Source organism: Danio rerio, chromosome 5, assembly GCF_052040795.2.
Source record: "Danio rerio strain M-AB ecotype USA chromosome 5, GRCz13ab, whole genome shotgun sequence".
Taxonomy (NCBI): domain Eukaryota; kingdom Metazoa; phylum Chordata; class Actinopteri; order Cypriniformes; family Danionidae; genus Danio; species Danio rerio.
In genome coordinates, this window is record NC_141025.1 from 27743309 (window position 1) to 27760388 (window position 17080).

The 17080-nt window shown below is 35.8% G+C and overlaps 1 protein-coding gene across 6 annotated transcripts in view; it reads left to right on the forward strand.

Moving 5' to 3' along the window:
* tango2 (transport and golgi organization 2 homolog (Drosophila)) overlaps positions 1-11736 on the forward strand; it is a 36113-nt gene extending 24377 nt beyond the window's left edge. For 2 of the 6 annotated variants that reach the window (XM_087251737.1, XM_087251738.1), the window contains exons 6-9: positions 6758-6825; positions 7004-7154; positions 10020-10124; positions 10234-11736. In XM_087251737.1, coding sequence (XP_087107863.1) covers positions 6758-6825; positions 7004-7154; positions 10020-10124; positions 10234-10354 — 445 coding nt within the window. In that variant the 3' untranslated portion in view covers positions 10355-11736. 6 annotated transcript variants of the gene reach the window in all.
* The last annotated feature ends 5344 nt before the right edge of the window (positions 11737-17080 follow it).

Sequence of the window (17080 nt, forward strand, 5' to 3'; positions counted from 1 at the left end):
GCTCTAGCGACAGACGTTAGAGGCCATGGTCTTTAGCCTCCTTGTTCGAGCAACTGACTCCCATACAAAGAATTGCAGGTTCGATCCTAGCTCAGAACGGGATGGTTGCTGTAGGACCAGTTGGTTAGACGTGGGGGCTCGTTCAGGATGGAAGTGAGATTTAGGGGGGTGAGTGTAATTAAGGCCAGCTAACGAATTGTTGGAGGTAACCCTCACTTGTCTGACCTCAAAAGGTGCACTAGTGACAGAGGTTAGAGGACATGGTCTTTAACCTCCTTGATAGAGTTACCAACTCCATTGCAGAGAATCGCCGGTTTGATCCCAGCTCAGAACGGGATGGGTGTGAAGAACCGTTGGGTGTTTTAAACATTTTTTTTATTTATTTAATTACAAAATATTTTATATTTAAAATGTAATTTAATTGTATGATATCAAAAATGCATTTTAGCAGCCACTGTTAAGTGGTACATAAGGAAACCTTTTTAATCATTATTTATGGTTTTTATTATCACAGTTTGGCTTTGTTTAAATTTTGATGAATAAGTTTGAAAGAATGGGATTTGTTTTTAAAAATTTTAAACAAAAAGTTGTATTTACTTTTATTTAGTTGTTTTTTTATCTTACAAATTTGAACATTACTGTAGATTTTTGAAAGGGATCATATTATGAGATATCAAATGTTCTTTGATCTTTGAAGATTAAAGAGTTCATTTTGAACATTTCAAAATTTCCACCTCAGTGAAAAAGTCTATTTACTGAAAGTAAGCAGCAAAAACAGCTTGTTCTGCCCTTCTGCAACTTTCTGATGTCGGGCAGATTACTTTATTTGAAAACATGCGCGCTTAATCACCCACATTTGCATGTCAACGATGCCTAGTCAGTCACAGTGGAGTAAAACCAAGAAAGCAGGAAAGCGACTGTCTGTCAAGCCTTGTGCTCATCCCGGCTGTCTGTATCTTTCAGCTGTTGGAGAGACTGGATGATGTAATGATCACTGATCATTTCGCTCCAATTTCACTTCACCGTTTGAGTGGCACATTTCAGAATGTCAGAATGTAATTCAAGCTCAGGACAGAGGATGCTTTAGGCTACATCTATAGTCCGAATACATTTGAAAACAAGGATTTTGTTTAAAACCACTACATCCGCACTAGTGTTTTCAGAAGAAGCCGTAAATTTCACAGTTCACAATATGATAAATGACATTTTTAATTATTTCCACTTTGGAGAGCATTTTCAAAAAGTTTTTTTCACTAACAAAAAGTCCATGTCAATGTGGACAAAAGGCCAAATCGGACAGGAAAAAAAGGTGTTTTCAAACAAAAATACATTACACCTCTGTGTGTTTGTCTGCTTTATTTACAGACACGGAGGACAGAAAACACACTCAGATTTAATAAACAATGACAATATTTATGACCTCAATATTGCAATTTTTCTGTAAATTCAGTCATTATACTATGATTTTGCTATGGTTTTTTTTTTACATTTAAATACTGTAAACAGTTTCATGGCTGGTAAATCTCCCATAATTAAACCTACTACTAATTACTAGTGTGGCTGTATAGAAGCTGTTATAAACTGCATTGGATGTAAAAACAAGCATTTCACTAAGGAATAGAGCTTTTAGAAAACATAACAGTAACCATTTTGATCACACAGATCATTTTGATTTATTGGTATTAAGAAACCATAAGATTTTTATCTCAATAAACTACTAACTTGCTGCTTGTTAATATTCAGCTATTTGTGTTTAGATATTGGGTAGGATTAGGAATGTAGAAAGGATCATACTTTGAGTATTGGAAATTAGTAATTTTAGTCTATATCTGGGTCACGGCACTAAATTATAGGAAATTTCAGACCCCAAACCATGAGACTTCTTTCAAGCTGAATTCTTTATAGATAACTTGTTGATTGTTCTGCAGGCAAACAGGCATCTTCAAAGAAGTCTATAAGAGGTTGACCTGAGCAGTGTTGTCCCATATTTATATATGTTTTAGGGGGGGCAGAGTTTATAGGTAGAGTCAAAGAACTGACATAACAAGCTGTTGAAAGTCTTGTATAGATCCAGACGTTTCATCTCTTCTGAGTTGTCTGAAAGTATCACCCAGACATTCATGGAGACAAAAGACACAGCTGTGCCTTGAACTTACAATTTTTATTACTTTGGAGAAATGATACTGTCTCTCACACCTAGGCAACCAGACCTTTTGAATGAAATGACATTTTTAAAATCCAAAGAATATAACTCCTTTCAGTTTATATATTTATTTTCAATATATATATATATATATATATATATATATATATATATATATATATATATATATATATATATATATATATATATATATATATATTTTTAATTTGGAATTAGATTATGTTCTCCCTGTGTTTGCGTGGGTTTCCTCCGGTCGCTCCGGTTTCCCCTACATGTCCAAAAACATGCGGTACAGGTTAATTGGGTAGGCTAAATTGTCTGTAGTGTATGTATGCGAATGAGTGTGTATGGATGTTTCCCGGTGATGGGTTGCAGCTGGAAGGGCATCCGCTGCATAAAACGGGCTGGATAAGTTGGCGGTTCATTCAGCTGTGGCGACCCCAGATAAACAAAGGGACTTAGCTGAAAAGAAAATGAATGAATGAATGAATTATATTCTAAACATTTTTCACCAGTACTAATGAACCACCAATATCTTATTGTTATGCAGGTAATAAAGGAGTTGTTAGCAGTAGGAAATGGTACTTTAACTAAAATGTTGTCACCATTTTATATGATATATTAATATATCTAACTTGATCATTTGAACAACTGTTATTCTTACTTGCTTTTTGTGTCTTTATAATAAAAGACATCATGCATGGCATTTATGGGTGTAGCTGGGTAGTGTTACTGTTATGATCGTGGTTAAAATTAGATTCCTTAAAACGTGATTAGCTGACCAGCTGTTTTGTGAGGCTCTGTATTTAGGGAATCACAAGCAAAATAGCCTTGACTTGGTGGTTCAAACCAAAAAGTTCACCGTTTGTTTATTTTTCCAAATAAAATTAGTGGAAATATTCAGCAAATGTCTCAACTGTGCCAAAACCTCTAGTTCATTTGTAACTTGAGCTAATCGTTGTTTTCCAGGCAGTTATTGAACTCCATTATTACATCATTAGAAGGCTCTTTGCCTTGGGTTTAAAGTGAAATCAATACATTAGTGGAAATAGATAAGGCCATTATTATCTTTAATTTTGTTTGCACCAGTGTAAAATTCTTTTTAAAGACTTGACATAATGGGGTATTTAGTATAGTTTAACAAAAAGCACATGATATGCAAACTCTGCTGGTGTTTTATTTCAAAGGAATGTTTTATTGACCAATTTAGAATAACAAGCCATTTTATTAGTATAATAGAAATAATATTTTAGCCTTGTAGAATGAATCTGAACACAAAGAGAAAATAAACTCCATGTTTGCACCTACTCATTGCAGTTAGTCTTCCTAAAAAAAACAATGCAGATAGGTAAAATGCTATTACTAAAAATTTATTTGAAGCTTCCTAAAACAGATGTGGTTTTTTTGTAAGTCAGCATTCTGCATGCTATTCCTCATACTTATTTTATCCCAACTTATACAATGGTCTCTAGTCTCTAGAGTTCTGAATCCTTTTCTCAATGTCTATATTCTCTCCACCGGCATTATTGATGTCCTTCTCAAAGTGCTTTCGAACCCCTAAATTGGCCATTTCTCCTTTCATAGCTGTCCTCCTGCGCCAATAAAATTCTGCTTCTGTTCTCTGAACCACACAGCAGCATCATCATAGTGCCGTCAAGAGTAATGAGCTTCATTGAGGACCCATCCACTAGAATTGTGTGTCTGAAAACAGGAACATGTCTAATCAGATGAATTAATGATAGAGTGACTGCGCTCATACATACAGGAGATTCACTCTCCTCTTTAATTACAGGCTGCTTTAGGAAGATTTCTTTTAAGACCTGAAGAAGGACAGGGAGACCTGTCCATCTCTCTTTCTGTCTGTCAGTCTATTGTATTATATATCGTTTTATGTCATTCTAGTGTTTGGTAATGATTAGGCCCGCATGGAATCTGCACACGCAGAAATCCACCGATTTCCGCAGATTTTTGGCCCATCGAGTCTATTAATTTACTTGTGTAAATGTGTATACATTCATATTTATTCAGTTTTTAAATTAATTTCAGTAATTTTATTGACTAATAGGAAAGTGTTCATTTGATTTATTTACAATACAGTTTATAAAGTAATGTTTTCTGTCTTTTGGTAGATATATTATATGACAGACTTGCTTTGTTCACCAAATAAGTGGATCTACTATAGATGGATTTGCATTGTAAACATTAAGCAAAAAGTTTTGATATATGGTGTTTCCTTTTTATGTGTTCTGCTGTTTTTATCTATCATTCGGTGTATCTGATGTTCTGTTTGTCATTCTGTTGTTTTAAATATTTTATTTATCTAATTTTGTCTTATATATGTCTATCGATCTGTAAGTCTAACTGTCGTTTTGTCATTCTAACTGACCTTCTATCCTTTGTCATTTTTTTTATCAATTGTTCTATCAATTATCTGCCATTGTATCAGTCTATCTGTTGTTTAATTTCTCTTTTCAAATGCTGTCTATCTTTCATTGTATTGCTGTCGGTCTATCTTTTATCTGTTTTATATTTTTTTGTCATTATTTTTGTCATTCTATAATTTTATTGGTCAGACTTTACAGTAAGGTTTGTTAATTTTAGTTAGGGTAATAGCTAATGTTGGTTAAGATGTTTAGTAGTATGAACAATTTCATGTACAGTATTTCAGTATTTATCTATCATAGTTCAACCTTTAGTAATGCATTATTAAAATCTAATGTTGTGTAGGGATGAAGTACATCCAGGAGGTTGTTATCACAGAATAAAGCCTGACGTGCTAATTGGCAACCTGACGTGAATCGTTAATATAAATGTATAAGTCTGCTAGAAACCAAAACAGCTGATGGAGGATAATGTTTGTTTTCAGTCACAAGATGGCACCAGATTTTCATTACTCAGTCACGCCATGGTGCCAAACAGTTAAATACACATCGCTGACAGAAACGAAACTAAAGCATAGCTTGTTCCAAAATAAAACAGAGCTAGTTCCAAACAGATTGAAGGGTGCATGCGCAATGAGATGGTCATGCATGCACATTAAAGATGCACCAGATGTTAATTACCTAATGGATTTTGTAACGTGCAAGCTTAATGTGATGGTTGGGTTTAGTGTTGAAGTAGGTGTACACATTGATAACACAGTGTAATGTGTAGCTAGCTAGCTCTCTGCATCTTGTACATGATCGCCCACTGAAGCTAAGAAGTGCTGTGTCTGGTCAGTACCTGGATGGGAGACCACATGGGAAAGCTAGGTTACTGCCAGAAGTGGTGTTGGTGAGACCAGGAGGAGGGGGTGCTCAACCTGCAGTCAGTGTGGGTCCTAATGCCCCAGTATGTCGATAGGGACTCTATACTGCTCAGTGAGCGCTGTCTTTTGGATGAGACGTTAAACCAAAGTCTTAACTCTCTGTAGTCATTAAAAATCCCAGGATGTCCTTCGAAGAGTAGGGGTTTAACCTCCTAACCATACCATAATTGGCTTCATCATTTGTCTCCTCTCCACCAATCAGCTGGTGTGTGTGGTCTGGCGCAATATGGCTGCTGTCGTGTCATCCTGGTGTATACTGCACACTGGTGGTGGATAAGGAGATTCCCCCCACAAATGTGTAAAGCGCATTGAGTGTAAAGAAAAAAGCTATATAAATGTAAGGAATAATTATTATAATGTGTAATTTAATAAATAACACAAATAATTATTGTCTTTAGCGACAGCTGCTTGTGCATACACGTCAACATAATACACATAACTGCTAACTGTTCTACATGCATTCATTCATGAAATCAAAATACTACAGGGGACTACGCTGTGAAGATATGCCTGCTAACATATACATGTCATTGTCACCGCGCCACAGAATGCAGCAAAAAAACTGCTGCATGACAGACAAGTAGATACATATGAATGCGGATGTAAGTAAATGGATTTCAGTGTATTTACTGACAGTCAAAGTAATTCATGAGTCTGCGTTATTTAGAGGTTGTTAACTGGGAATAACACACCTTGGAATGTCCCGAATGACCAATCAGAAGCAAATATTTCAGACATCTGTGCAATAAAATTAGTTAATGCACCATGAGTTAACATGAGTTAACAATGACCAACTTTATTTTCATTAACTTGCATTAAAAAAGATAAATAAATACTGTAATGTTCGTGTTTTTTTTGTGTGTGTGTGTGTGTGTGTGTGTGTGTGTGTTAGTACATAAATTAACTAATGCAACCATATTGTAAAGTGTTTCCATTTTTTTTTCAATCTATCAATCTTTTTGTCTTTCTATTTGTATTTTTGCCTGTCGATCTATGTTGTTTTAAAATTAGTTTTTTTTTTATCAGTATATTATAGTGTATATTATTGTTCGGACTTTATATTTGTCTTTCTATATGTCCTTTTATCCCATCCCTTTTACATCAGTGTATAGAGCATAATAATTGTCATTGTTCTATCTTCATTCTATCTGTTGTTCTGTTAGTCGTTTTATCTGTTATTCTCTCTGTTTAAAATTTCAAATGATGTAAATATGTGTTTAATTGTCTTTAAGCATTGAGGACTAACTGATTTTAATATCTCTTTCTCTCTCTGTTGTTGGATGCAGGGCCAACGAAGACACTTTGTGTTACTATGGAAACAAGGGCAGCTCAGAGCCCATTCATCTCAAAGCAGGTTTGTTCAGTCCCTCAGTTTGCTCTCTGTGTTTAGACGCCAGTGTTCCTGCATAAAGCGCTGCTGTTTGCAGAGTAACACTGCAAATGTACACCACTTACACTGTTTCAGCAGCAGATTGGTAGGTGTGTCTCGCTCAAAGCGCACAGGAAGTGATGGATGACTGTGTTGGTTTCAGCAGGAATCTATGGGTTGAGTAACTCTCTTTTGGAAACTCCGTGGAGGAAACTGCAGCACGGCAAACAGCTGTTCAGCAGTGTAGTGAGCAAAACGCTGCCCCCCGATGGCTTAGTGCAGGAGCTGCTCCACATCCTCAATAACGAGGAGCTGTAAGTGTGCACGATCCTTCATTATGAAAATGACGAGTCTCTTTACTTTATCTTTTCTGTTTCCTCTTCATCTTCCATCTACCTTTATCTTGCTTAAACAATTGAACCGCCATCCACCCTTTTTGATCCTGAAGATGCGCTTCAGATAAAAAGCAAATACATTATCAGAAAGTAACTTCTTAGACTCTTTGAAGTTCAAGCAGTATGATTTTTAAGCCTTTTTTTCCTCAAGTCTTATGAGATGAATGCTGGTAGCGTATAGTGAATTTAGATGTTTTAAAAAAATGCTCTTCAGAGAACTATACTGAATGACTTGAAAGCCTTCCGTGATAAGCATTGTTGTTTCTATTGCATGCTTTTTATTTTATAAAAAAATAAGTATCAGAGACAAACTGACCCATGTCAGAAATTTAGAATTCTTAGTTGTAGATAGATAGATAGATAGATAGATAGATAGATAGATAGATAGATAGATAGATAGATAGATAGATAGATAGATAGATAGATAGATAGATAGATAGATAGATAGATAGATAGATAGATAGATAGATAGATAGTATCACATGAGTAGCAGTGTGATATGGCTGTATATCAGCACTGGTGGTAGGCATGCGATGACTCAAGGCCGCAGGCTAAGTGCCTAACCATGCATTCAAACGGGGCTTCAGCGTCGACGAATGACTGAGGGCGTGTCTGAAGTTGGGGCTGATGCAATCGTCATAGCTGCGTCAGCCAATGAAATTAGTCTGCAATCAGCTACTGTATGAGCTGGGGTATTTGCAAAAAGAAATCTGATTGGCTGATGCTTCCGTTGACACTTGAAAAGTTGAGAAATCCCCAACTTCTGCAGCGAGCAACGCTGCTAAAGTGCCACCGACAGACCCACTATTCAGTTCAGCAATACTTGGTGTCACCCATTCAAAGTTAATGGGTTAACTTTGTTAATTTCATTAGTGCCCCCCACCAGTGCCGATATACAGCCATATCGCATTGCTACGAGTGTAATATTGCATTTATACAACAGTTCGACAGCATAATCGTGTGTATAAAAAAGAAAACCAAACACAGAGTCTCAAAAACCCTTTTGTATGAGGAACTACTTCCGCCATTCATTCACTTCTGCAGCTGACCGTCAGACCAGCAGAAACTGTTGCTAATTCACCAACATCACTTTAGAGCTAGTGTTTGAATGATTCTCTTGCGTAATGTCTTAAGTGAAGAGCAAAACAGTTGATTTTGCTGACATTTTAAGATTATAAGGCTAAACGGCATGAAATGCCATAAATCTACAGAGATTTGCCAGTATTTCTCTGTTGCAATCGGGAAATCACAATAATTAACCATGAAAAAGCGAAAGCAAAGCAAACACTACCAGTTTCTGTGTTATAAACACAGCACTACAAAATACTAAAGAGAGAGATCAACTTAGAATGTCACTTACCAGATTTATAATGATTTGTTCAGCTGTAGTTTGAAACTTGAATCTCCCTCTAAAGACTTATTATGCAGTCTCTGTCGCCATCTTGTGACAGAACGTCAACAGTCACTTTCTTTGGTCTGCTCAGACAGGCTGATGGTCGCCAATGCAATGAATCTTCAAAATTATAGATATTTTTAAATGGACACTATCCTTATAAATAAACTGCATAGTTGCAATCTAAACAATTACATTCTTGACTAAGTGTTATGTAAAAACAGAGATATAGATGATCAGATAATTCTGTTTTTACTTTTCAATTTAGCCAGCTATAGAGAAACTGCTAGCCAAGCAAAAGATTGGTGACGCCACACACACACACACACACACTCCCAGCACAACTCAACACAGTTGTCTAGTGGTGCCTAAAATTCCAGACCATAAACCTTTCGGCTCAATAGTGGAAAAGCGGCTTTTGTTTTTCACCAAATCATTGGAGCTCTGGTGACTATAAACAGCATATATACAATGTTATACCATGTATACACACAAATGTCCAGAAAAGTAGACAATACCAGTACAATACTGACCTCATAAATGCCTCATAAATCAACTAGAATGAAGTATTTAGAAAATGTAGGTTTTAGTGATGGTCGATCTTGAATGATTCATTCATTTTGAACGAATCTTTTGTATGACTCGAACGATGAGTCCTTTCAGGGATTGATTCGTTCATTCGTGCATGCGCAAATTTGTGCTGGTGGAGTAGAAGGTTGGTTCCTTTTTGGAGTCTTCTAGCAGGTTTGAGTTGTTTACTCATCATGACAAAAGCCAGTCATATGCATTAAAAGCCAGAAAAAGATTTGATCCGTTCATTTCTCGAGTCCTCAGGTTTGAGTCATTTCTCTTTACATGCTGTCACATGATTAACCAATGATTCAAAAACCAGAAGACTCTAAAAGTTAACTAAACATGGCTCCTTTTAGTTCTGACTGTACACGTGCATTGGTTAAGCTTACTGTCTGTGTGACGTGAACAAACTACTCTTATTTGAAGACCTGTCTGAAGAGGTGAGCTGACATAATCATTGACAAAAGACCCGGTAAACAAAAAATAATTATTTTCTCTTTCTTACAGCATTTTAGTTATGACTTGTTTGTAGTGTGATCAACGTTTGGTGTAGTTGTAGATGAGCTTGGAAGCAAATCGTAACATTTTAGTGATATTTTGACAAATTTAATGAAATGACTCAAAAAGATTTGTTCATCTCATGAACTAGACTCAAAGGCCTGAGTCCGTAAAATGATCCAAACTTCCCATCACTAGTAGGTTTGGAATAAGGGGACAGAATATAAAGTCTACAGTATAACAATCATCACATCTATAGGAAATCCATCTTAAATCATAAAAACCCTCATGTATGTATATCTCACCTTTGTTTCCTCCAGAAACACCCCAGACCCTGCACAAGAGAGTCAAGGTGTAGGCTACAGTAATGCCATGCTAAGAGCGCTGTCTGCAGTGTGTGTTCGCTCACCGGGATACGGCACAAGGTCCCGTCATTCTCTTCCTATTGTCATCTCCATAACCAATTCATACACTTTAAATCTCACCCTGCAGTCCTGAAGTCTAACCAATGTCATACCTGTGTGTCCATCACAGGACCAATACAGTCATACTCATTGACAGAGAGGGAAACGTCAGCTTTACGGAGCGCACCATGCAAAACTGTGACATCACCCAGTGGAGCACGAACAGCTTCCACTTCAGACTGCAGGAATGAGGGCCAGAGTCGGGGCCAATGGAAGAGATCTTTCACGGTGTGCCTTTATCCAGCCATTATCTGCTCAAGCCATGCAGCACCACTGTTTCTACCAGTATGAACGTCAAGGTTTTCCTGTTTACATGGGAAAGCAGTTAATTAATATTATTATTATTATTATTATTATGCTCTGTTCTGAGAGGAAGCTTGATTGCACTTTCTTTTTCTCTTTCTTTCTTTTGTTTTTTTTAAAGTAAATCTTCTATCTAATTTAGCTCAATAACCAGTGAGGCCCACACTGAACATATGTCCATAACCTCATATTTCTATACAGTTTACAGTATTCAATTCCATCCACAGATTGTTTTTTCCTCAGATCGGTTCAAAAAATTCCAGTGATTCCACCTGGATGTCATTACACTGTAAAAAAATGCTGGGTTCCACTCAATTGATTTGTGTAGGGGCAACATGAGTAAATTAAGTTAACGTTTTTACAAATTTAAGTAGATTGAACGTAAAACAATCAAGTTGTCCCAAAAACATTAAGAATTTTTTTTTCTAGCTCATTTTAATCAAGAAGTTTGAATAAACGGCTTTTTTTTTGTTTTTTGTTTTGTTTTTAGTGTATGAGGTATAGTTTTCAGAACATGGGGTTCTCTCTGCTTCTGCTAAAGGTGTAAGTCACCCAAAAATGATCAATTCTGATTTTTGATGTTAATTTACCCACCCTCAGGGCATCCATTCTTCTTTATTTAGCTGAAACTGTGGTCATGGATTATTTAAAATGCAAGTAGACATATATTGGTACTTTGAGATTAAAAAGAAAACAAAGCAATTTAACAGTCATGGCCCCTGATGATACATTCAGGTCTAATTCAGCAAAAATGCTAGCCTGTGCAAGAAACAGAACATTATTTACAACGTTATTATTATTATGTAATTCACATCCTCTGCAAACAATCGAGAGAACATTCACAAGCACCGTAATAAAGTTTGTAGAGATATGTTGGGAATTAGTAAAACGTTAGCCTCCCTAGTAATAATAGAAACACATTAGTTTCACATAATATTAATAGATAAGCCTTTGTAAACTCAGCACAATTGTCAGAGTATTACATTTGATTTGCTACAGTAGTTTATGTTAAGTTGCCTACATCTTTGGCCTGATAGTGAGTAAACTAACAGCACTTAACTTTTTCCATCTATCACAAGTGAAGTGGTTATTTATGAAAAATGTGAAACAATGTTATTTATCATCCACTGAATCCAGTTTTATCCCAAACTGTCATTGGCATGCAACGCTGTTGGGAAAGAATCGTTTGAGGATTAAGATGTTTACTGCCAAAGATTAATTGTTACAGTTACAATCTTGGAACACAAAATAAATGGTCTTCATAATTGTATACATTGTAAGCGTGGAATGTTATTGGGAGCGGTGGTGATGTAGTGATTTTGACTCAGGAACACATTGAAAGCTACCCAGCAGTAACACAACTAAACATAAACAACTAAACAAAATAAGATGTTCATATTAGGTTAGATTTAGGTCATGACATCAGGTGACCAAAATTAATTGTCTAGCCAGTGTCTAAGGACAACGTTATTTTGACATCCAATAACAACTTCAAATGAAGTTGATATTTGGTTTATTTTAGATTGGGTTGAAAAGTGACCAACGTCATATTGATGTCAAATACTGACATATTTGTCAGGTATGGCAACCAAAATTCAACGTCTTATAGACGTCATAGTCGTAACATCCACACAACATCAAGCTGTAACATCATTAGTCGTTGATATTTGGTTGATTTTAGGTTAAAAGTCAGACATCGACGTCGTTCTGAAGTCAACCTGATTTTCATTTCCAAATGAAATGCAATGCCAACCACGAAGTAGGGGTACAGCATCAATCTGACATCATGTTGACGTCTTGTGTCTACTGGGTACACTGCCAAATAAATATGGAGCTCTTTTTAACAATTTGTTAAAAACGGATAGATTCGGCTTAGATTCAAAAAAAATATTCAGTCATTAAATGTAGCCAGTTTGATTTAAGTGTGTATAGTTTAAAGTCTGTATGGTTTGATATCGCCATTGCTGCTTTTAGTCGTAATGCTATCTGAGTTTTAAAATCATTTAATCTATGCATTGTGTTAGCTTTCAGGAATATGATATGAATGTCAGTTGATTACAGTGTGCCTGAAATTTTATATTCAGCTTTTAATGACTTTTTTGTTTACATCCCTTCTTGTCATTCATTTCCCATGGAGATTAATCTGGGAGCTCTGATCATCTCCGTATGCGGAAAATTCAGACCGGATTTGAGCTGTGGATCCGTTAAAATATTTGAACTCCTGTGACTAAACCGTATCAGGCCCGTAGCCAGGAGGAGTTCAGGTGGTTAGAAAGACCCACCTCTCACTGACATAAGTCCAAAATTAGTCCCAAACATTTGCTACACCATCATAAGTAGTGAAAATAACCTATAGCCCATGAAAAAAGGCTTTAAGACCAAGCAGAATGTTAATCGTCACACCAGTGTGACATCAGCTAATCAGTTTTGTCCAATGCAAACAATAATTTTTTTTATGAGTGCAACATCTGGCTGCGTAAGAAAAGAAGTAATCTTTTGCTACTGTAGTGTTGTTAAATAGAGAGAACATTTTACATGTAACTTTTATTCTAAATCTGGGACCTTATTCTTGAAACACAAAAATGACCGTATGAATTATCTTTTTATTATTCAAAAGGGCAAATTCTAACTGAGGAAAGTCGAATGTACCAGTCAATTTGTTACTTGCAGCAATTGACAATAGACAACAGTTTTTAATTTAAAACTTTAACAGATTATAAATATATGCTAATTTATTACACTATACATCAACACATATATATATATATATATATATATATATATATATATATATATATATATATATGTGTGTGTGTGTGTGTGTGTGTGTGTGTGTGTATATATACATATAGTGTATATATATAGTGTAATAAATTAGCATTTAAAAAAATTTTATCCACATTTTATCATTCACAATCTTTAAGAAATATTTTAGTACATTAAAAAGTGTGGTTAAAATGTCACTACTTTAAAAAGACAATGAGGCGAATAACTGTAAAAAGGTCCACAAAAAAAGAATCACTCCTTTCACCAGGCTGGCTACGGGCCTGTGTATGTGATGTGATGTATTCCAGTGTTGTCCAATGCAGGTCTATGTGCGCGAGATAAGAAATTAGTAGTTTTTCGTTATTTGTTTAATCAGAAAAAAAGTCTATATTAAAAAAGGCATTTCTATTCATAAATGAGTAATCAAAATTATTATTATTATTATTGTTATTATTATTATTAATGTTGTCTCAACATTCCCTGCAAAATTGTTAGCAGTCTACGATGAGTTTTTAGTATTTATTCAGCCATGGTGAACGCACGGAGAATAAAGATTTTTGCCCTTTTTTTTCGGACACCACCACGAGAATCAGCTTCCCATGGTGCATGACAAAAATTCTGTAATACTGCCACAAGGGGGCGTATTCCGACAGTCGTTTCAATCTGACATTATCAACTTGGCACTGGCAAGTTGTTTTTGCTCACCCTAAATTAGATTTAGGACTATATGGTTGAGGACTAATGAATGAATTGGAGGGATAGTTCACCCAAAAATGAATGTACTCTTTCCAAAGTAGTTTTATATCTTTATGCGTTTTAAAATATCTTATTTTGTGTTCAACAGAAGAAAGGAACTTAAGTATGTTTTGAACTATGAAACTATGCCTTTAAAGCTGGCTCATCAAGTGTTTGTGTGTCATTTTACTGACGTTTTACTACAAAGCTAACTAAAATCATGTGTGTGAGATGAAGTATTCTGTTCAGTGCAGTGACCTGTGTTGGTTTCTCATTTTCATGTGTCAAGAATAAAGCATTTACTGTGCTCAATAATAGAAATGCAAATTACTGCACCGCATGAAAATAAGCTTACAACTGACATTTAGTGCAGAGATCTGGCTTATTGTGGTCTGCTGCCATCTAGGGTTATGTTAATTTTTATTTTTTTATCTGCACTATTGTTTATATTTTATTATTTCTCTTGTTTTATTGCTCTTGTTGATTGTACGGTGTCCTTGAGTTGCTAGAAAGGCGCCTTTAAATAAAATGTATTATTATTATTATTTATTTTACAGCCTACTGTATACTCTTTGTCTATCTATAGCACAAGTGTCAAAGTCAATTGCTGGAGGGCCGCAGATCTGCACAGTTTTGCTCCAATCCTAATCAGAAACAGCTGAATCTTGAATACCTCGATTCTTTGCATCAGCTGTTTAATTAGGGTTGGAGTAAAACTGTGCAGAGCTGCAGCCCTCCAGCAATTGACTTTGACACCTACAGTTTGATCTACAGTGCATGCAGGAAGTGTTCATAGCGCTTCACTTTTTCCACATTTTTGTATGTTAAAGTCTTATTCCAAAATAGATTAAATTAATTTATTTCCTCAATTCTACACACAATACCCCATAATGACAATGTGAAAAAAGATATAAAAACCCGAAAAATTATGGTGTGGCAGCCATTTTTTAATCGCTCCAAAGATGTTCAATAGGATCTGGCTGGGCAACTCAAGGACACTCACCAAGTTTTTGTGAAGCCGCTTTATTGATATTTTGGCGGTGTGCATTGGGTCATTGTCCTGCTGGAAGATGAACCGTCCCAGTCTGAGGTCAAGAGCACTCTGAAGCAGGTTTTCATTCAGGATGTCTCTGTACATTGCTGCATTCATCTTTCCCTCTTTCCTGGTTAGTCTTCCAGTTCCTGCTCCTGAAAAACATCCCCACAGCATGATGCTGCCACCACCATGCTTCACTGTAGGGATGGTATTAGCCTGGTGGTGAGCGGTGCCTGGTTTTCTCCCAACATAATGCCTGGCATTTACTCCAGAGTTCAATTTTTGTCTCATTTGAGCAGAGAATTTTGTTTGTTATGGTCTGAGAGTCCTTCGGATGTCTTGTGGTTTCATAGATCTTTTTCTTACGAATGATGGAGGCCACTGTGCTCATTGGAACTTTCAGAGCAGCAGATAGTTTTCTGTAACAGCCTTGTGCCCAGCCCTGTGGCTCGAGAATCATGTCTCAAAGGTCAACAGACAATTCCGTTGTCTTCATGCTTGGTTTGTGCTTTGACATGCGCTGTCAACCCTGGGACCTTATATAGACAGGTGTTTGCCTTTTTAAGTCATGTCCTATAAACTGCATTTACCATAGGTGCACTCCAATTAAGCCGCTGAATCATCTTAAGAATGATCAGTGAAAACAGAATGTACCTGAGCTCAATTTAGAGCTTTAAATTTCAAAAAATCTTTTTTCACATTGTCATTGGTATTGTGTGTAGAATTTTGGGGAAATAAATTAATTTAATCCATTTTGAAATAAGGCTGTAACATAAAAAAATGTGGAAAAAGTGAAAGTTCATTCAAATATTTTTTTTTTTTTCGGATTAGCCCCTTTATTTATCAGGGGTCACCACAGCGGAATGAACCGCCAACTTATCCAATATATGTTTTACACAGCAGATGCCCTTCCAGCTACAACCCAGTTCTAGGAAAGTTATTAGTGTGTTGACAAATCTTTCTCTCCCTTAAACAGCACTTATGGGAAATATCTGAATAACAATTGTTTTCAACTGTGTGTCTGTCTGTGTCCTAAGCGGCTGCTTACCTGGCGTATTGGTTAAGTCCACTCCTGCTGATGAAGCAGTATTGATGTAATCTTTAAGCTATTTTTTTGTTTGTTTGGTTTGCTGTATTTGGACAAACACCATGATTACTGACTCTGAAAATGTGCTTCATTAAATAAGATTACAGACAACAAAAAATTATCTATACACAATCGCCATAACATATTTCTATAAAATGACCAAACTTTTTATATGAAAATTTTAAAAATTTGTGTCAATATTTTAAAAAATTGCTATTATTTTCTGTATGTTGTTAAAATATTCTCAACCCCGCTGATTTTTGAATGCTTTATAAAGAGTTAATTTAATGTGTTATTTCATTATTACAGCAAAACGAGAACAAAGATGGAAAGGCTTGTCATTAATGTCAGTATGTTTTTTGACCTGCCATTCCCAGTATTATGATAAGTAATAACCCTGCAAGTACTCTAGACAATGTACCTGACTTTACGTTGAACAATCTGCAGACATAATATGATTAATAATTTGTAATAATCGTACAAAATTAATTATACACTTCTTAGTATGCTACATTAGTATGCTACATTCTATGTGAAGCAGCTTTGACACAATCTACATTGTAAAAGTGCTATAGAAATAAAGATGAATTGGATTGAATTGAATTGATAAACCATAGCCATTACACATAGCCCTATGTTAAATGCACAATGACGAGACAGATTCATAAAATAATTGAGAATTTATTATTATTATCATCATCATTCATTTATTTATTTTCTTTTTGATTTAGTCCCAATATGGGATTGCCACAGCGGAATGAACCGCCAACTTATCCAGCATATGTTTTACACAGCGGATGCCCACTCAGCTGCAACCCATGACTGGTAAAATCATCGTCATTATACATTTCAAAATCAGTCCTGTTTTTCCCTTTAAATAACCTCTTGCAGTTACGCTGTTGTGCCTTTGAACGTCGCTGCAACACTATTCTTAACCTATTCGAGCCCCTCGGTCGCCGTACATGGGCATTGTGGGTAATGTAGTCACGT